The sequence below is a fragment of the Thamnophis sirtalis genome, unplaced genomic scaffold, assembly GCF_051295495.1.
Source record: "Thamnophis sirtalis isolate CommonGarterSnake01/CBP01778 unplaced genomic scaffold, rThaSir2_p1.2 scaffold_8, whole genome shotgun sequence".
NCBI classification, from domain to species: domain Eukaryota; kingdom Metazoa; phylum Chordata; class Lepidosauria; order Squamata; family Natricidae; genus Thamnophis; species Thamnophis sirtalis.
In genome coordinates this window covers 67,455,131-67,477,251 of record NW_028261388.1, presented here as the reverse complement: position 1 = coordinate 67,477,251, position 22,121 = coordinate 67,455,131, and the positions used below count along the sequence as shown (strand labels likewise).

The 22,121-nt window shown below is 37.8% G+C and overlaps 1 protein-coding gene across 1 annotated transcript; it reads left to right on the top strand.

Moving 5' to 3' along the window:
* Nucleotides 1–17,941: 17,941 nt before the first annotated feature.
* On the top strand, nt 17,942–22,035 carry PET117 (PET117 cytochrome c oxidase chaperone). Its single transcript, XM_087721834.1, has 2 exons — nt 17,942–18,115; nt 21,892–22,035. The coding sequence occupies exons 1-2, from the start codon at nt 18,020–18,022 to the stop codon at nt 22,033–22,035; spliced, it is 240 nt and encodes a 79-aa protein (XP_087577960.1). The 5' UTR covers nt 17,942–18,019.
* Nucleotides 22,036–22,121: the final 86 nt, after the last annotated feature.

Below are 22,121 nucleotides of genomic sequence, written 5' to 3'. Positions count from 1 at the left end.
GTTAAAATATATAATTGGAATTGCTTTGCTTACCATCCCATACACCTATTTTATTTTACGACAATCCTGCTTTCCTTTCCTTTTCTCCCTCCCTCCCTTCTTCTCTGCTTTCTTCTTTCCTCCTCTCCATTCCCTTTTCTTCTTCCCTTTCCTCTCCTTCACTCTTCTCCTCTTCTTCCTCTTCCTACCCTCTCTCTACTCTTATTGCTCCTCCCTGTCTTCCTCTCCTTTCCTCTTTCTTCTTTCCTTCTCCTTTCCTCTCTTCTCCTCTCCTCCTCCTACCTTTCCTCTCTTCCTTTTATTTCTATTGTTGTGATTGCATATTTTCCTGTTCCATCTGGCGTATTTTCAGGATGATATTCCAACAAACCTGGTTCTGTCTTTACATTTACCATTTTACATTCCCTTTTCCTCATTATATTTTCCAATCTATTATTTACACATACCTCATCCTTTGAACATATATTTGTATATTAATACTTCTCTATTTCCCCCTCACCCCCCTTTTCATTTAATAGTGTGTCATCTAGGTTTCTGTTTCCCTCTTTTTTCTATGTTCTTATTCATTTTCTTCTTCTAACCAATCATAAAATCTTCCCCACATCTTGTCATACACCAATTCCTCTTTATCCTTTATTCTCAATGTTAACCTATTCATTTCTGCACAATCCAAGATTTTCTGATGGGATCTTGTCTACTTTCCGATTTTGTGCAAATACAATTCTAGCCGCCATTATTATATCTATAATCAAGTATCTTCTTTGTTATATTTCTCTGATAGGGTACCTAATAAGAATGTCTCTGGTCTTAAGTCTATACTTCGATGTGACATTTTCTCTAACCATGTTCTTATTTTAACCCAATAATTCCTTGCTTCTAGGCATGTCCACGACATATGATAATACAATCCCAGAAGTTGATGAAATTTCCAACATTTCACTGATTTATCTTTAAACATCTTTGCTAATCTTTCAGGTGGCATGTGGCACCTATAAAATATTTTATATAAATTTTCTTTATACACTGTTGCCATTGTTAATTTATAATTCCTTTCCCATAATTGTTGCCATTTTTCTAACTGAATCATATAACCATTTTTTTTGCCCACGCTATCATTATTTCTTTAGCCTCTTCTTCCTTTAATCTGATTCATAATAGGTCGCTATATAATTTCTTAATCTTTTTTCTTCTATTCCCATGAATATCTTATCCAGTTCTGAACTTCCCAGATTGAAACCATACTCTCTAATATATTTTTCATATCTTGATTGTATTTGCATTTTGTAAACCAACCTATATCAATCCCTTGTTCTTCTAATTCTTGTTTTTGTTTTAATTCTTCCCTTTCTGATAAAATATCTTTATATGTAATAATATTTTTCATGCTGCTAATATTCAGGTGTGTCACTGCTTCCATTGTTGAAAGCCACATTGGTATTTTCAAGTAGTGTTTTTCTTTCACTTTTTCCCAAGCTGTTAATAATCCATTTCTTATATAATGTCTCTGAAAGTAACAGTGTATCTTATTTTTCCCATACCATAGGAATGCATGCCAACCTAATTGCAAATCATGTCCCTCCAAAGTCAATAACTTTGTATTTTTCAATAGAATCCATTCTTTCATCCAAGTTAATGCTGCCACCTGGTAATATAATTCCCAGTTTGGTAATCCAAACCCACCTCTAGTTCTTGAATCTTGTAACATTTTTAATGTTAATTCTTGCTTTTTTCCCCTTGCCATATATATTTCCATATTATTTTATTCAAATTTTCAAAATATTTTTTCTCAAGTTTTATTGGTATTGTTTGAAATAGAAACAATTGGTAATATATTCATCTTTATTACCACTATTCTTCCCATTAATGATAATTATAAATTTCTTCATTTTTCCACATCTATTTCAATTTGTTTTCTCAGCTTATAGTAATTATCTTCCTTAATAGTTACACATCTGGAGTCAGTTGGATGCCCAAATATTTCACTTTTTTCACTATTTGAATATCCAGTTTCCCCATTATTTTTCTTTTCTGTTTATCTGTTACGTTTTTCATTAGGATTTTTGTTTTATCATTAATTTTCAATCCTGCTGCATCTCCATATTCCTCTATTTGTTCAATTAATTTTTTTTTTGGGGGGGGTGTTTCTATCGGATACTCCATAATAAACACCTTATCATCTGCAAATGATTGTAATTTGTATACTTTTAAAATTCTCATTTCTTTTATTTCTTTGTTCTGTCTTATCTCTCTATTCAAAATCTCTGTCGTCAATATAAATAGTAGTGGAGATAATGGGCACCCTTGTCTAGTTCCCTTCCTGATAGCCACTTTTTCTGTCATATCACCATTTACAATCATCTTTGCCGACCATTATAGATAGTTTTAACAATATTTGTAAACCCCTCACCAAAGTCCATCATTTGTAGCTGCAATATCATAAATTGCCACGTCACGTTATCAAAGGCCTTCTGTGCATCCAAAAATAATAACACCATTTGCTTCTCTGGGTGAACTTCATAATATTCTAAGCTGTTCAATACAACCCACATATTGTCTTTAATCTGTCTCTTGGGTAAAAACCCATTTTGGTCTGTATGTATGAATTCATTTAAAAGTATCTTCATTCTTTCCGCCATTATCGATGCAAAAATTTTATAATCCACGTTTAATAAGGAAATTGGTCTATAATTCTTTATTTGCTGTAAGTCTTCTTTTGGTATAAGGGTTATATACACTTCCATCCATGAGTCTGGGATCCTTGCTTCTAATAACAACTCATTAAATACTTCCAGCTTTACGTTATTTAATATATCTTGTGATGTTTTATATGACTCTGCTGGTAGTACGTCTGGTCCTGGTGTTTTCCCCTTCTTTTGTCTTTTAATTCCCTCCATTCCCTCCATCTTTTTTATTCTTTCTTCTAACACCTTTTTGAATTTTTCTGGAACCTTAGGTATTTTATCTTTTTCTAAGTATTGTCTTATCTTTTCCTCAGCAACCCTCTCATGCTATAATTTTTTGCAGTAGTTCTCAATTATTTTTTTTCTTTTTCGCATTTTGGTGTTGTATGTTCCCTTCTTGATCTGTCAATTGATTTATTATTATTTTTTCTTTCTCCTTTTTCATTTTATATGCTAACCATCGTCATGGTTTATTGACCTTTTTGAAAAAAAATTGTCTTGTTAATTTTATTTTGTTTGCCAAGTCTTCATTTTTCATTAAATTCAGTTTGTGTTTTTACAGATCCATCAAGTTCTTAACCTTTTTGTTTTGTGGATTTTTCTGTAATTCTATCTCCAACCTTATATTCCTGCTCCAATTCCTTTGCACTTGTCTATTCTGCCTATTCTTTTTTCCTAGATATGTCATTACTATCCTCTAATATATACTTTACTCATGTTCCACACATTCTGTAATGACGTATCCTATTTTCTGTTTTCCTTAAAGATAAAGGTCAATTCTTACTCCATGTATTCTTTTCCTCCAATTGCTATATTGGGGCAGTCTGGATAGGGCACCTGCCATAAAGTGTCGTCCCCCCCCCCCCCCGGAAAGTCCCACAGAGAGAAATTGAACTAATTAAAGTGTTGTGCCCAGCGAACCTGCTTGGATGACAGTTTCTGGGTTGTTTTCAAGGCCTTGAGGTTCTTATGATCCGTCCACCATTCAAAAGGGTGCTATACTCCTTCAAGGAAGTGCCTTCAGGTTAACAGGGCCCACCGGACTGCAAATGCTTCATTCTCCCAAATTGTCCACCTCCTTTCGGTTTCAGTCAGTTTCTGTGAGGTGTAGTCACAAGGTTGTAAGGTTCCAGCAGCATTAGCTTGAAATAATACCTCCCCCAGCAGCCATATCACTGGCATCAGCTTGGACTACGAAAGGGACATCCATGATGGAATGTTTTAGGATGGATTCAGCTGCAATCAATCATTTCAGTCTCTCAAATGCAGCCTGGCACTCCATAGTCCACTCCAGTGGCTGATTAGGTTTTGGCTTTGTTTCTCCATTTGTCTTTAGGAGATTTATAATGGGCAATGCAATCCTAGCGAATGAGGGGATGAATTGTCAGTAAAAGTTGGCAAACCCTAGGAAGCTTTGTAGCTGCTTATGGGTGGGGGTGGGGGGCTGCCCACTCCATGACTGCTTGGAATTCTCCAGTTCCATTTCAATACTGTATACAGTAACCCAAATAGTCAATTTTTCCTGGTGAAATTCGCATTTAGACAATTTGGCATACAGTTCAGCAGCTCTGAGTTTTTTCAGGATTGAGCCCACGAGTCTCCCATGTTCCTCTAAGACCGTGATGGTGAACCTATGGCATGCTTGTCACAGGTGGCACACAGAGCCATTTGTTAGGGCATATGAGGCTTTGCCCTGTCAGCTCCAGCGTGCATGCGTGCGCTGGCCAGCTGACTTCAGACTTCTTTTGTGGTCCTTTGTCCTTGAAGCCTCCAGAATGTGAAAAACCAGCCCTTTGGGCAAACTGGAAGTTCGGGAACAACTTCTGGTTTGCTCGTAGGGCTGTTTTTTCTCCTCCGGAGCCTTCAGGGAAGCACCGGAGGGCCTCTGGGGGAGGCCTCTAGAGGCCTCCGGAGGGCCTCTAGAAAGCCTCTGGAGCCTGGGGAGGGCGAAAAAGTGCACCAAAAACAGGGGGAGTTCTGGTTGCACATGCATGCATGCTGGGTCACGTGCATAGCATTATGGGTGTGACACACCCACGCATGACCCCTTGCCCTCTCCCCACTTTTGGTACGTGAGCCAAAAGAGGTTCGCTCTAAGGTTTCTGTAGATGAGGATGTCATCACGATAAACTAACACCCCTTGTACAGATGTTCATGCAGCATCTCATTTATCAGCTGCATAAATACTGCTGGTGCCCCCTGCAGTCCAAATGGGAGCACCCTAAACTGGAAACAGCCCAAAGGGCAATTGAAGGTGGTCTTCCACTCATCTCCTTCCTTAATTCAAATCTGTAGTAAGCTTCCTTTAAGTCCAACTTAGTGAAGATTTTCGCCTTAGCCAGATGAGCTAACATGTTCTTCATGAGGGGAAATGGGCAAACATTTTCTATGCAAATGGAATTCAGATTTTTGTAGTCCAAGCAGAGAGAGAGTCATCTTTTCCCCCTGAAACAACATGGGGAAGCTACCTGTAGTCTAGCTGGTTGGATGAACCCTTGCTTTAAGTTTTTAGCAATAAAGTTTCATAATTCCTCCAGCTCGCATGGTGTCATCGAGTAAATCTTTGGCTTACTCCTGGGAGGATTTCTATACTGCAGCCCATAGGGCGATGGGGTGGGAGCTCACCTAAAGCCCTTTTGCTGAATGTCTCCCTGATGTCCCAATAGTCCTTAGGGATTTTCTCCTTCCCCTCAGTGCTTTCATGTAAGGCAGCTGCCAGTTCCTTCGTAGCTTTGGCTATGCAGGAGGTTTTCCCAGCCCCCCTTCCCGGCTGAGTGGAATGGATGTGCTGTAGTCCCTTGCTCCAATTCATTTGAGATTTCCACTTCCATAGCCAAGATAATCCAAGTATGAGGGGCTACGATAAAGCTTAAAGACTCTTGGTGGTCCCCCATCCACATTTCAACCGGTTCAGTTACAAAATGGACTGCCTCCCTGCAAGCTACTGACCCATCTAGCTGGCAAAAGGCTATGGGCACTTTCATTGTCCTTAGACTTAGTCCCATTTTCTCCACCACCTCTGGAATAATGACGCACCTGGTGCAACTAGAGTCTAAGAGGGCTAGCATCTTCCCTTGGACGCCAGTTGAAAGCACCCTTAACTACTGGAATGGTCATGGGGTCCACATGCTGACTTACCAGGGGTCATCCTCAGAGTCAGTTTCATTTTCCCCTGGGGTTCCCAGTTCCTCCAGGCCTGGAGGGGTGAACTCAATGAATTCCACACCTTTCAGGGCCATTTTGCAATTTTTTACTGGTTGCTTCTCGGCTCTCTTTCCTCCAGCCGAGGTCGATTTTGGGACAGGCTTGGAGAATCAATTGGCAGCTTAGTGCCCCTCCTGGCTTGGTTGCTGCTTTTTGCAGCTCTAGGGGCCTCTTTCAAATCTGAGGAGGAAGGTTTGTTCCAGCTGCTGCTCCAATGGTTTTACATTTTATGTCTTGTTTGTTTGTTTGTCTAAAAATAAACAAATTCTACAAAAAAAAAGGAGCCTTCCCCAGACTCCAGAATTGAGCTATGTTTCTCCCCAACCTCCTCACTTTCTGAATCTGCTGCCAGCTGTGCTGCTGGGCCATAACACCAACACTCAGTCTTATTTTCGGGGAAACACGGTCGTCAAATATGGTGAGATCCATGACTGCAAAGGTTTATTTTATGCTGACTGATCTATACTCTTTTGGTTTATTGTTTTGTGGGAAATGTCAAATTGAGGAGATTTATAAGGACGTTTTACATTACTGTACAAAGTGTAGGATTGAGGAATTATGCTTATTTTGTGACATGTGCTTTTTAAATATTTTCAGCTATGTCTGAGAAAATAATGAGGAACCAGAAGGATTCATGTTTTTAGTCAATGTTTTATGGCAATTCCAGAATGTTGGGCTTGTGATTATGTCTTGTTCTGTGGAAATTGATGTGATTCCTGGTTTGATTGTGATTGGGAGATCATTAAGCGCCCTTAAGGATCTATAAGGAATTGACTTTGACCCAAACCCCCTTTCTAATTTCTCCTAAATATGACAAATAAGTGTTTTAATATAGATTTTGTAGTCTAATATTTAGGACTATGCAAAATATCTGAAAGAGGTGCTTTGCAAAACATCAGTGCTGGCAAAAAACCTGTCCTTGAACTGTTAGAACAGCAACATTATTTGGAAAGCTTGCAAGTTGGTTTGAAAGCTATTTTCTCTATGGAAGGGGAGTGATCGCTATAACCCGTGAAATTGCTTCATTCTAAATGTTCTACATCTAGGCAAGAAAAACAAAATGCACAGGTACAGTGTGGTACCTTGCTCAATAGTGTGAGAGGGATTCCTAATGGACAAATATGAGCTAGCAATGTGCTGCAGCTGCCAAAAGAGCCAACACAGTTCTAGCCTACATAAACAGAGGGATAGAATCAAGATCACATGAAGTGTTAATACAACATTTTAATGCCTTGGTAAGGCCACACTTGGAATAATGCATCCAATTTTTGTTGCCATGATGTAAAAAAAGATGTTGAGACTCTAGAAAGAGTGCAGAAAAGAGCAACAAAGATTATTAGGGGTCTTGAGGATAAAACATACAAAGGAACTGGACTAGGGGGTGACATGATAGCAGTGTTTCGATATCTCAAGGGTTGCCAGAAAGAAGAGGGAGTCTTTTTTTAATTTTTAGTGCCTTTATTTCTTGTTCCCTTCTAATTTCCATTAGTAGTACCTCTAATGTTAAAATAAATAATAAAGGTGATAGGGGACATCCTTGTCTTACTCCTTTCAAAATATTAAACCTCTATGTCATGTCTTCATTTATTAGTACTTTTGCCATTTGAATTGAATAAATTGTTTCTATTATCTTCTCAAATTTCTCTTGGAATTGCATGGTTTTTAATTGTGTAATAATGAATTGCCAATTCAAATTGTCAAAGGCCTTTTGGGCGTCCAAAAAATCAATGCAACTTGTTTCCTGGGATGTGCTTCACAATATTCTAGTGTGTTCAAAATTATTCTCACATTATTTTTCATTTGTCATTTAGGTAGAAATCAATTTTGGTCTGTGTGAATAATTTCGTTTAGTATTTTTAAAAATTGTTCTACAATTATGGATGTGTCATCAAATTCAGTTTATGCTTTATCAACTCCCTCTTTTCTTTTGCTTTGGTTTTTTGTGGATCTTTTTGCAAATCCGCTTCCAATTTTTTAAGTTCTTCCTCTAATAGTTCTTGTTTTTGTTTTTCTTGCCAAATATTCTATTGTCAGTCCTCTAATGTATGCCTTTGTTGTATCCCACAAATTTTGTAGTGATGTTTCTTCTTTTTTATTTACTTTATAGAAAAGTTTCATTTCTTTTTCTACCATTGTCATGTATTCTTTCAATATATTTTGGTTCATTGTCCATCTCTTTTTTCCCCCATCCTTTCCATATCACTTTTTTTGGATTATGATCTGCTCAGGTATTAATCATTATTTCAATCTCTTCTGTATTTCTTCTCAATCCCTGTCTCATCCAGACCATGTCTATCCTTGATCATGATTTATATGGGTTGGAGTAGGAAGTATATTATTTGTTCTCTGTATTTCTTTCTCTCCATGCATCTTGTAAACTCAGTTCCTGCACCATTTCAAAGAATGTAGTTGGTAATGTTCTTTTTTCTTGTTTCTTTTATTGCTTTAGTAATCTTTTTAAATATCTGTCATTGAAGTCACCTATTAAACATATATTTTCATATTCTATTTCCATTATTTCTGTAAAATTCTTTTTGGTTTTTGTTTGGTGCATATATTGCCGTGAGAAATATTCTTTTTTGCTCTGTTTCTATCTCCATCATCAAGATTCTCCCCTCCTCATCTGCATAAATTTGGTTGGGTTTTAGCCATTCCTTAATATATATTGTAATTCCCCTTTTCTTTATTGTGTTAATGCTGCATAAAGTTTTCCTATTTTTGAATTTTCTAGTAGTTTACTGTACTAACTTTTAATGTGTACCTCTTGAAGGCACACAATATCCATATTCAATTTTTGTAGTTTTGTCAAGGTTTGTCTTTTCTCGGGTGAGTTTAGTCCATTTATATTTATTGAAAGCATCTTAATTTCTTCTTCCATTTCGATATTTAATTACAGTCCTGTTTTCTCATAGTCCTTGTCTCTATTCTTGTTCTTGCACCCACTCGTTCTGCTTGTTCTTTCCTATTTCTTTCCTTCTTCTAATTCTACCTCCTTATCCTCTATTAGCTGCTTTTCTTGACTTCTACTTTCTGCCTTCTTCCTACTCTCCTGTTCTTCCTCATTTGTGAAGTGGTGTTTGAAGAACTTGTGTGCCTTATCTAATGTGTCTACCTCAAACTTTTTCTCCTGCCAAGTGATCACGATTCCATCTGGAATAAGCCATCTGAACATCACATTGTATCTTATTAGTCGTGTGCTGAGGAATTGGTAATGCTTTCTCTGATCTCTCACTCTCCTTAGTATTTGTCTCAAAATTTCCGTCCCTTTGTATGTTATCTGTTCTTCGCTCACTTTTTTATACACTGATTTTTTTTTAATCCTACGTGTACTTCTCTACCTGAGGATAGAACAAGAAGCAATGGGTGAATTAATTTGTTTTTCCATTTCTGGGCAAAGGCAATTCTTTGCCGCCGTAATTATATATAGTATTAAATACTAGATTTCTTTTTTGTATTTCACAGACATTATTCCTAATAAAAAAACTCCAGGTTTCCATTCTATTTTAACCCCCGTTATTGTCTCCAGCCAATTTTTGATCCCTTTCCAAAAAATTTTAATTTCCTCATAGGTCCACAATAAATGGTAATATGTTCCGTGTATTGATTCGCATTTCCAACATTTTGGGGAGGTATTTGTTAAGATTTTAACTAACCCTGTTGGTGCCAAGTGCCATCTGTAAAACATTTTGTACTGATTTTCCTTGTATGCAACTGATAGTGTCATTTTTAAGTTTGTTCCCCAAAATTTTTCCAATTTGTCTAATTCAATATTATAGCCAAAGTTCTGCACCCATTTCATCATTTGTTCTTTCACAATTTCCTCTTCCATTTTATACTTCAGGAGGAATTTATATATTCTCCCTATCATCTTTCTATCTGAGCTTTGAATAATTTTATCTAATTCGTGCGGTTCTGTTTCGATGACATATAGTTTAGTGTTGTGGCCCAGCAGGAGCCGTTGGAGCTGCCACCAGACTCCGACAGCGAGGGGCCTTATGAGTCGGCTCTGGAGGATGTGGAGGACCCTGGACAGGGTTCCGACTCCGAGCAGGGCGCAGAGAGGCTGGTTGGCCACCAGGAGGTGCCTGAGCCTTGGACCAGTGGGGAGGAGACAAGGGAGTATGATCCAGACGTCAGCAGTGAGTTGTTCCTGGATGCCCGGCACTGAAGAGCTAATAGGCGTCAAGAACAGTTGCACAGTTACAGGAGGTAATTGCACTCAGCTGGTGGTCATTAGGCTCCTCTCCAGACTATAAAAGGACTGCTTGTGCACACACCCCTTTTCCAGAAGTCAATGCAGGAACATTAGTGAACATTAGTGTGAGCTTGGCAGGCTGGATTGCTGCCACGGCTTATCTGTGCTGGACTGCTGCCCAAGCTTGTCTGTGCCGGTTTGCTGCCAAGGACCTGTCTGTCTGTTAATAAATTGCATAAAGTATCTTTGGCTCGGAGTGCACTTTGGTGTGGAACGAGGGGGGTCAGAACAGTTTAGTATCTTTATTGTATTTAGTTTTGATTTGGAGGTAAGTTAGCCAGTCAACTTTCATGTTCTGATCTGCCAATTCTTCAATTGCTTTTAAATTTCCCTATCTATCAATTAAGTTTCTGTATCTTAGCATTTTGTTCAAATCTATAAAATTTGGGTGAGTCGTCCTTTCTGTCGGTGATAGCCAATTCAGGATTTTCACATAGTGGATTTTTTTTTTTTAATTTTGAGCCATTTTTGCAATAACGCTCTTCTGATTAAATGATTTTGAATGTATTTGTGGGTTTTATTTTTATTATCCCATAGGAATGTATGCCAGCCTGCTTGCAAATAATGGCCGTCTAAGGTCAAAATTCTTTTATTCTTTAGCTCTATCCAATCCTTCACCAATGTTATTGTTACTGCTGATGCGTATAAATCCCAATTTGGTAATGCTAAGTCTCCCCTCTCCTTGCTGTCTTGCATTGACTTTAGTTTAATCCTCGCTTTTCATCCCTGCCAAATGAACCTAGCGGCTATTTTGCTTAATTCTTGAAAGAATTTTTTACCCGGATTAATAGGCGCGGCTTGCAACAGGAATAAGATTCTTGGTAAAATATTCATTTTAATTGTCACTATATGTCCCATGAGTAATAACTGAATATTTTTCCAATTTTCTAAATCTTTCTTTATTTGTATCACTAATTTATTATAATTATCATCTTTAATTGTGGAACATTTTGCCGACACCCAGATCCTCAAGTATTTCACTTTCTTAGTTATTTGCATTCTGGTTGCTACTTCCAGTTCCTCTTCTTGCTTTTTTGTCATGTTCTTGGTTATCATTTTTTTTGTCTTTATTGATTTTTATTCCTGCCACGTCACCATATTCTTCTAATTTTTGAATTAATTTCAGGCTGGATTCTAATGGATCCTCTAGAGCGAATACTAAGTCATTGGCATAGGCTTGGGGCTTATATTCTTCATTTTTGAGTCTTAAACCTTTTATTCCCTGGTCCTTCCGAATTTCATTTAATAAAATTTCCAAAATCAATATAAACAGCAAAGGAGAGAGGGGGCATCCCTGTCTGACTCCTTTTTTATTTCAATCTTCTCTGTTAGATCTCCATTCATCAGAACTTTGGCTGTCTGACTCTTATAAAATCCTTCTATCATTTTTATAAATTTTTCTCCGAATTTCATCTCGTCCAATAGCATTATTATAAATTTCCAGATTGCTTTGTCAAATGCTTTTTGTGCATCAAGGAAAACCAGTACCATTTGTTTTTCTGGATGCGCCTCGTAATGCTCTTATTATGTCTAGGATGACTCTCGTATTATTTTTAATGTGTCTGTGAAGTAAAAATCCATTTTGGTCCAGGTGTATTCGTTCATTTAAAACCTATTTAATTCTTTCTGCCATAATTGCTGCAAATATTTTATAAATGAAGTTTAGTAATAAAATTGGCCTGTAATTTTGAATTTCTTGTAGGTTGGTTTCTTCTTTTGGAATTAGCGATATTATTGCTTCTGTCCATGATTCAGGTTTTTCCTAAAACTTTGTTAAACATTTCCACTCCTAGCTCTTCCAATATTATTTTATTATATTTATATAGCTCCACCGGTATTCCGTCTGGTCCTGGGGTTTTATTATTTTTCTGGTTTTTCAGGACTAATTCCACTTCAGCTAACGTTATTGGCCTGTTTATTGCCTCCCTTTGTTCTTTTGAGATTGGTGTTATCTTTTCTGTGTTTAAATAATGTTTTATTTTGATTTCCTCCATATTATCTTGCATGTATAGTTTTGCGAAGTATTTATGAATAATATGCTTCTTTTCTTCCACTTTGTATTGAATTCTTCCCTCATCATCTTTTAATTGATATATCATCCTGTTTTCTCTTTCATTCTTCAGTCTGTATGCCAGCCATCGTCCAGGTTTGTTGGCTTGTTCAAAGTAATTTTGTCTGGCTGCTTTAATTTTCTGTCTTAATTCCTTTTGAGTTATTAAGTTGATCTTATGTTTTATAATCTCTCTTTTTTCTTTTTTAATTTTATTCTTTGGGTCTTTCTGTAGTTCATCTTCAGCTTCCCTAAGTTCTTTTTGTATACATTCTTGTTGCTCTTTTTCTTTTCTAGTTTTCTTCCATGTAGGCAATTGTAAGGCCTCTTGTGTATGCTTTCATGGTGTCCCAGAGATTTTGAATTGAGGTGCCTTCTTTTTTATTTATTCTAAAGAATAGTTTTAATTCTTTCTCCAGCATTTGAGTGTATTCTATTTCATTTACAATATTTGAATTCATCATCCATCTTTTTCTTCTTCTTTGACCTTTCCATCTTAATTTTATTGGATTATGATCTGCTCATTCATCTGCTTCTATTTCAATTTCATCTAACTGATTACATAGACCAGATGAGATCAAAGCCATGTCAATTCTTGATAGGGACTGATGGGGGTTCAAATAAAAGGTATATTGCTTTCTTGTTTTGTGCCTTTCTCTCCAAATATCATGTGGTTTATATTCCATTGCCATCTCAAAAAAGGATTTGGGTAATGTATTTTTTTTGTTTTATTTTTCTTTTTTCTTTCATAGTTCATTTTTTAATCCACTATTGCATTATAATCCCCAATTAAACAAATATTTTCATATTCTAATTCATTTATTTTGTTGTGTAATTTCCTATAGAATTCCTCTTGTTTCTGATTAGGTGCATATATGACTATTAATAATATCGGTTTTTCTGTTGTCTCTAATTCAATCATTAGCATCCTGCCTTCTTCATCAAAGTAGACTTCTTTGGAGTTTATTTTTTCCTTTATATAGGTTGCTATCCCTCTTTCTTTTTTATCTGCCAGTGCTGTATATAATTTCCCTAGTTTTTTGTTTTTCAATAAGTTCCTATGTTCCCTTTTAATAAGCACTTCCTGTATACAGGTTATATCTACCTTCAGTTTCTTAAGTTTATTAAACATCTGCGCTCTTTTTTTTTGGTGCATTCAGTCCATTCAAATTTATCGAAATAATTGTTATTTCCTGGTCCATCTTTAGAGGGTTTTTTTGGTTGCTTCTGGTTTGTATCTGACTTTTCCTTCTCGCATCTTTCTTTACTGCTCTCTCTCTTTCTTGCCTTTGTTCTTCTCTCCTGTTTCTTTCCTTGTCTTCTGATGTTTCTTCCTCTTGACTTCTACTTTCTAGGTCCTCTTTACTTCCTTGTTCTTCTTCCACTTTGCAGTATTCTTCATAGAATTTCTGTACTTCTTCTGTATTCTCAATCTTATATCTTTTTCCTTGCCACGATACCAGTACCCCTTCTGGTACCAACCATCTGTACATTATTCTGTTTTTATTTAACTGATTTGTTAAAAATTGGTATTGTCTACGTTGTTCACAAATTCTCCGTGGAATCTGTTTAAGCGTGATCAACTCTTTTCCTGGTAATGTAATCGTCTCTTCTCTGGTTTTTTTGTATACTTCATCTCTAGTTGTTTTTTTAGCAAATCTTACGTGCACTTCTCTCGGTAGCCTATGTCTTCTGGCATAATTAGTATGCACACGGTAAGCGTCATTGATGAACCCTCTCAATTCTTGTTCTTTTCTCTGTAAAATTTCGGTGAAGATTTCAATCATTTTTCCTTTCAGGTCTTCCTCCTTCTCTTCCGGTATGTTTTGGAATCTTAGGTAGAATGCAGCTCTTTCATTTTCAAGTTGGATTATTGATAACTCTAATTTTTTATTAACTTGTCTATATTCCAGCTCCATTTTTTCAATCTTCTGATCTGTTTGTTCTATTTTTGTTTTGATGTTCTGGATTTTCTGTTCATTGATTGCTAAGGCATTCTGTATCCTTTCAATTTTGTCATCCACGTTTTTGATATTTCCTTTCAATTCTCCCATTTCATTTTTCATTTCTTCATGATTCCTCCTTGTCTCTTCATGATTTGTAGCCGTAACTTCTTGGCTTTTCGTCAATGTCTCTTGTATCATCTGGAGCATCAATTGCATACTCTGCATTGTTGGTGCTGGCCCCTTTCTTCCTGCCATCGTTCCACCTTTCTCCAGTCCCCATGCGCTCTCAATTGATCTTTGATTTGAGGAGGGGGGTGTTGCTGAAATCATATTAGGTGTAGTTTTTTTCACTAACTTTACTGAAGTTGCTATTTTTATCCCCCTATATATCCTTGCCCACAATTGCATATAAATTCTACTTTACTTCTACTTTATCAGCAATATCAATTGTATCAATAATTATATATCTCAATATTTAACAATAATTAACCTTCTTTAATATCACGTTTCAATATCTAAACATTCCTATGTATTATTCTATTCTGTTTTTGATTAATTATTATATATCATAGTTATATATCACACTGTTATCTTATACAAACAGATGTCTCTCAATTGTATCAGTTATACAGGTATTCAATTCTAGTAATTAATTTCTCTCTATGGCTATATATCAGCCTATGCCACCGTTGGTTTTCTTGCATCAGATTTTATGGTTCAAATTTATAATCCACTAGGTGTCATCCTCTTCTCAGTATCACTTAGTGTCAATCAGTTAATACAAGTCCAGCGGCAAAGGGAAATAAAGGGGGGGTGGGCCCTCTAATAGTTCCAAAACAGTCCTCTCTCTACTGTCTCTGGTACCGTTCCAAGTTCCGAGGCGAATAAATACCAAATACTTGTAAGTTCAACTATTCTTTGGGAAAAACAAAACAGTAGAAGGAAGAGCAAGAAGAAAAAAGTCAACTACCAACCCGACTGTTAAACAATCCTTTCTGTGCCTTCCAAGTCTTCTCAGTAGTTACTATGTTCTACTCCTGTTGTCCATGCGGGTTTTCGTTCTCACTGTGGCCAATTCCTTCAAGTTATTCAGGTTGTCAGTTCCAACTCAGTGTCTATGCTCTCACTTCTTTTCGGCAAAAAATCTGAACTGCAAAAACAGTCTCCTTCCCAGAGCCTCTTTCTTTCCAGCTCACCCTCTCTGCCAATTTTGCATTGTCCTCCTCTTCTTTGGGTTGTCAATAATAGTAACAGATGTCTCAATTTCAACTGCTTTCTCTCTCTGTTTCCTTTTTATGCGGTCGCCATCGCTCCGGTCCTAATCAAATGGCAGGATAGATCCTCATCCGTTTAGTGGGTTTCTCCTACCCGCTAGGAGATTTGCCTTATCACTCCAGCGTCTTCAGTTTCCCCCTTAATTTGCTGGTCCCTTCGGGATCCACAGAGCTCAGAAATGAGCCCAAATGAAGAAGTTAGAGTTAGAGGTTAGGAGAGCTCCCGTTCCAGCACGATGATGTCACCACAGGAAGTCCTTGTGTGCCTTATCTAATGTTTCTATCTTAAACTTTTTCTCCTGCCAAGTGATCACGATTCCCTCTGGAATAAGCCATCTGAACATCACATTGTATCTTATTAATCGTGTGCTGAGGAATTGGTAATGCTTTCTCTGATCTCTCACTCTCCTTGGTATTTGTCTCAAAATTTGTATTTCCCTTCCTTTGTATGTTATCTCTTCTTCTCTCACTTTTTTATACACTGCTGGGCCACAACACTAAACTACCTGAGGATAGAAGAGGAAGCAATGGGTGGAAACTAATCAAGGAGAGAAGCAACTTAGAACTAAGGAGAAATTTCCCGACAGAACAATTAATCAGTGGAACAACTTGCTTCCAGAAGTTGTAAATACAGGGAAAACAAATCATAATTTCCAGGCTGGGCAATTAAAGAATTGCATCTTTAAAGTGCAACTAAAAGGATAAACAAAGTAAATATGAAATAGCTAAAATATGGTTGGTTAATTTGCTTAGGGGTTTAGTATGTTACTTAAAGGTGTAGGAAGTTATCACCCAGCCCTCTCCCAAAAAAATGAAATATCCTAGGAAATATTGAAAAGGCAGACTATTTCTCTGGATGTGAAAAGAAAGAAACATGTTTTAAAAGACAGAATAGCTGCCTGTAGCTTCCTGCCCATCCCCACTTTGTCAATGGGTCATTAAGAAGGCCAAGCTAGTCCCTTTGCATAATAAAGAGTTCTCCACTTCAGATCCAGGGGGATGGGATTAAGGCATGATAATATTGGCCCTTTACCCAACTCACCACATGGCATCTGAGAACTCAACCAAACCTGGATTCAAAACGCAGCCTAGAGAGTTGCCCCTGCATGGCCCCATGGGAGTCTGACAACCAATCAGAATACAAGCTCAAGATCAAAGGCCAGAGAGGGCATAAAACAAGGGACTCAGTTTCTCTTCCTCTCTTCTCTTCTCCACCAACATTGAAGCATGTGATCACCTTTTCTGTTCAGGACTCAAGCCAGGTGGTCCTGTCCTCCATTAAACCATATTTCCAAGCAGCCTCCATGTCTCCAGTGTCTTTTTCCCCACTTGGAACCGAACTCAGAAGGACATTTCTTCCAACAATGGTATCAATTGAATAAAGCATAGTTAATTTAAAAAAATCATAGTGTGCTGCCTTTAGCAAAAGCTGCCTAGAAATCTTTTTACTGATGAACTGTCTGGAGTGAACAGATGATTAATTACAATAATATGCACTGTCCTTGATCCTACCAGCTGTGGTCAGATATAGGAAGTCCATTTGAGATACTGTTGCAAGAAATATCCATCTGATTCAATTCCAAGCCAAAGACACTGTAAACATGAAGGTTGATTAGAAAGATGGTTTAGCGATGAACAAAAGCACCAAGCACATGATTCTGGTGCAGCTGACCAAATGGAGTTGAGGCGAGGGGTGCTACACCTTCTCTTGGGCTTTGTACTTGAACTTCCTGCTCCTGTGCAAGAAAATGTATTCTATTGGCTGTTGTAGGGGACATAGCTGGCTCTGTAGGTTGTCTGAGCTCCCAGGTTTGCTTGAAGTTGGGACTGCTGATGCAATGAAGGAGAGTTCATTGTGGCTGAGGGCTAATCCTACCATTTTTTCTGACCTTGCTGCAGGGAATTTTTGCCTATGAATAGAGTTAGATACTTGGCTTTTTTCAATAAGATCTTTATCTCTTAGGTGCTGGCATCTGCTGAGAGCTTCTAAGAAAGGTGGGGGCTGCTTTAAAACATGTTTCTCCATTTCTCATCCAGGGAAATATAATATTCTGCCTTTTTTTATTTCTCAAAATATTTCATTCTTCTAGGAGGGGCGGGTGGTAACTTTATACAATACGAAGATCACAACATCACTGCACATATAAACACTAGGTCTTCTGTTCTCATGCATGAAGATTTTAATGCAGAATATTTGAAGTAATTTTATAATTCCACCAGATGTATTATTTTTGCTTTTAGATTTCTTAGCAGAAAATTAAACCCACAAATTAAATTAAATATTTTTGCTACACTCATATTCCTCCATTTTAAAAATGCTAATTCAACTTGCCAAAAAATGTGCTACGTCTTTTCCTTCTATTGGAGTAAAAATAGAGTTCCCAAACTACTCGAAGAATTAGGGTCAACGTTCTGTCTCTTGAAAGAAAGCACTTTCCAGAAAGAAACGATCCCAACCACGCACGTCAGTCAAACCCGTTAAGCATGCGTGGAAGATAGAACACATTGTGACGTCCGCGCAGACGCGCATGCTCTTAGCACCTTATCTGCAATGGTGTGGATCTTTTTCACGCTTGCAGTTGTGGGAACTTGTGGTGCTACGTCGTGTCATGTCAGCGGTTTCTAAGGCAGCCTTGGGGGTTTCTGTCCTGGTTTCGGGCGGAGTCATTATTGGTGTCCACGTCCAACAGAGACGTCTCAGAGAGGTAATGTCAAAAGATTTCTCACACATTATAAGCTCCTGCTTCCTCGTTGAATTTGGGAGCCATTTTTTCCCTCGAGTTTCTATTTCTATTCCATAGAAAAGCTATGGAGGAATCTGCGATTTTATATTGCTGTACTAGGGAAGTTGCAAAAAAGTTTTAAGAAGCATATGCAATTCCGTCGTTTCTCTTTTAAGAAAAAACGGCATTTAATGATTTTTTCTTCTTACCTCTTCTATGTAGAAAAGTAAGAGAGTTTCTAAATGTATGTTAGTACATTCTAACACTTATACTGAATTTGGACTGGAAGAAAATGCGAGGGACAATTTTACTTTTGCTCATCTTGAAGACTGTGTTGTAAGGTTTTTGTTTTCTTCCTAAAAATCTAAATAAGCCTTTATCATTTTCCTAATTAAGGGGGAGGGGGAAAGCAAGCAATAACGTGTATCTTTGTATTATATTTTTTGTTTTTGGGTAGAGTTTACAATTTACAATAGCTTAACCTCAGTTCTATGCAGAGAGTGAAAGAAGAAAGTAACATTAAAATAGCAAAGTTAATTCCTCTTAAACATTTTGAAAATTAAACAGTGTTAGATAAAGAGAAGTTTAAGTCAATGATTGTTAAATGGAGTAAAAGTTTATAAGAAATTGAAAAATTTCCTGGAAAGTTGGTTTCTGTTGCTCAACAACTGGATATGTGCAACTTATTTTTACTGCATCTTTTTTTGCTAACTTTTTTTCTGGTTTCTTGTTAAAACAATGTACCATACACAATAGCATTACAACTAGTTTCATTTTTTTTTATTTTTAACAGTAATAGTACAAGTTTCATTTTTCTGTTAAGTCTTTTAATCTCTGATTAAAAGTGTAGCTGAAGCTTTTATGTTCTATTTTGTGCATATCCCAAGAATTACAGATACCAGTAATTCTCACTAATTGATGGCAGCTGGGACCAGCAATACCATCTCTACTTTTCATGGTCCTGACTTTCATGTGCCAATTTATGACACAGTTTTGCCTGTTAGGCAAATCCCACATGCATCCCACAGTCTGGTTTTCATTTTGTCTCAGCCCTAGGAAGGAGACAATGGCAAAACAATTCTGAAAAGCCTTCCCAAAAAAGCTGCAGGGACTTGTCCAAACAGTTTCCACCATGATTGAATAGGGAAAAATTTTTTTTTGCATAGATATTATATTTTAACCTAGAGAAACTGTTAACTGTTCTCCACTAGGCAGATATTGGACTGACAAGAAATGAGGGGAAGATCAGGGATATTGTTCAGGACCAATAGCTGCACCAAATTCTATGGAACAGCTTCCCAACAAGAAATCTGATATTTATGACTGATCCTCAGAGTTATAGCCCCTATGGTCATGTGATAAAAATTTAGACATTTGGAAGTTTGTCTGTGTTTATGACCGCAGGGTGCCCTTCAACTCTCCTCACCTGTGTAATTTCCCCTTCCAACTCTGCTTTCCTCCACTGCTGTCTTTTGTCCTTACTGCCCTGAAACCTACCCACATCTCAGTGGGAGGAAGAAAATGGCAAAGGTAATCTGGGGGTTGTGAGGGCTGCAGGATGGAGTACAGAGTGGTGGAACAGCAGGAGCAGTGGAATTCAGAATGACCCAAAAGGCAGAGATGAGAAGAAATGGGTTGGGGAAGTTGAAGTGAAAGGGAGCATGCCAGGAAAGAATAAGCATGAGGTCCTTACCTAATGATAGCATAGTCTTGGGCTAAAAACTCCAACTAGGACTACCAAAACTACTGTTGCTAAATAGTGTGGGCACGTGATGTTTCACCTAACAGATATTTCTCAAACAACAATTGAAATGGAGCCTTACAATTCTCCTTCTGTGCTCTTCCCAGTGCGGTCAATAAGTGGACCTGGGGGCCTCGAAGGAGGCCTTGGGAGACATAATGCAGATCCTTCTCCGAGCCTCCCAAGGCCTTCCCCACCCCGAGGCATCCTGTGCTCTGCTTCCTGCCCTTGGATCTGTTTCCCACCCACAGACCCATATTCTCCTTACCCAAATAACCCATTGCATAGTTACCTTTCGAACATCTCTAGAATTTGTGTTAGGGAAGCAAAGCAGGTCTCATTGTTTCTGGGCTACATGGTGCAATCCTGGAAGTGGCTGCCATTTTCAGGTAAGCTGCCTTGAATAGTGGACACTTGGAAAATGGTGGCTGCTTCTGGAATTGTGCCATGCAGCCTAGACACAATGAAGCCTGCTTTGCTTTCCTAACATGAGCTCCAGAGAGCTTCAAAAGGTAAGTGAGGAGGGTGTGGGCCTGGAGGGGCGGTTGCAGGCCCAAGGGCTGTGGAACCTGACGGGGAGATAGACAGGAAGGCGCAGACGGGTCCTTGCAGTCAATCATAAGGGCAAAGGACTGCTGGGGTGCTGCAGGAGTCATGATTTTGGAACTAAGTCAGCTTTTGGGGGGTCCACTGTAATTTTGAGCAATCACTAAATGATTGGTCTTAAGTTGACTACCAGTAGTTCTTGACTTATAACCATTTGTTTAACAATCTTTCGAAGTTTCAGTGCCACTGAAAAAAGTAAGTTATGATCAGTCCTTGTATTTACAACTGTTTGCAGCATCCCCATAGTCATGTGATCAAAATTTGAATGCTTGGAAATTAGCATCTATTCCAGTGTCTCAGAGTTATGTGATCATCATTTGTGACCTTCACAGCTGGCTTCTGACAAAGTCAATAGAGGAATTCATTTAATGATCATGGGATTAACTTAACTTCAATGAATCAGCTAACAACTGGGGCAAAAACAGATCATAAAATAACACGCAAATCACTTAAAAACCACCTTACTTAGCAATGGACATAGAAAGCTGTAAGTCAAGGACTAACTGTATATTAGTAGAGGTAGTCCTCAATGTATGGCCACTTGTTCAATAACCATTCAAAATTATGATGGGCCTGAATGAAGAAGCTTATAACCTGTGACCTCAATTTTCTTCCCAATATGATGAGGTGGTTGACCCTACTGTATGTGAGTCAGCTGATAGCTCTGCCAGGTCTCAGGAAGAAGGCTTGGTGTAGCCAGCAACTGCTTCACATGCAGTAGGGTCAGGCCTGGTACATCTTAATAGTGAGAGGAAAATAGCAAAGACCTGCTGGTTGTGGCAGGGCAGCTGGGTTGGAGCACACTGCACTGCTGGGCCAGTCAGGTAGCTGATGTGCCTGAGAGTTACTCCATGCTGCTGACCTGGGCTGAGATGGCTGAGGCTTCCAGAGATGGCTGCAGCTTTGTGCAGCACTACAACTTGGGCATCTTGCACTGTACCATATCAAGAAGCCCTTGAGCCAAGCATATTCTTTCCCAGCCTATTTGTGCTTGTGGCATACTGCAGCACCCCCATTTTGCACATAACTTGTGCTGGGCCTCCCCCTGGCCTCCTGTACTCCTGTGCTTCTTACTGAAAGGACCTCATCTAGAGCTGCATGACATCTTGTTTATGACCATGTTGCTTAGAGATGGAAGTTTGGTCCCAATTATAGTCCCAAGTCAAGGGTTATTGTATTTTTTGCTTATTGTATATATTTTTATAAGTATCTTTATGGATCTGTAATCTAATTAATATTGTATAATGATGATGATAATGATGATAATAATAATAATAATAATAATAATAATAATAAATGTATCTGATAAAAACATACATTGCAATATATATTAGTTTTGAAGAATTCTTAATTTTATAGCAAGCATGATGGATCTTTTCCAATCTTTTAATAATAATATATCTTTTTTCAGAGGTTACATGAAGGCGTGTACAGAGACCTTGAGAGACAGAAATACAAGGAACATTTTAATCTTTTAGATAAACATACCACTTTGTCCATACAACTTGAAGCAGAGAATAGCAAAATGCTAATGGCAAGAAAATCCCAAGCGTGAAAAGAAAGAGATTCGCCGTAATTTTCTGTTAACATAATTTAATTATCATATTTACCAAATCAATCGTTATTCTGATCATGCTTTTT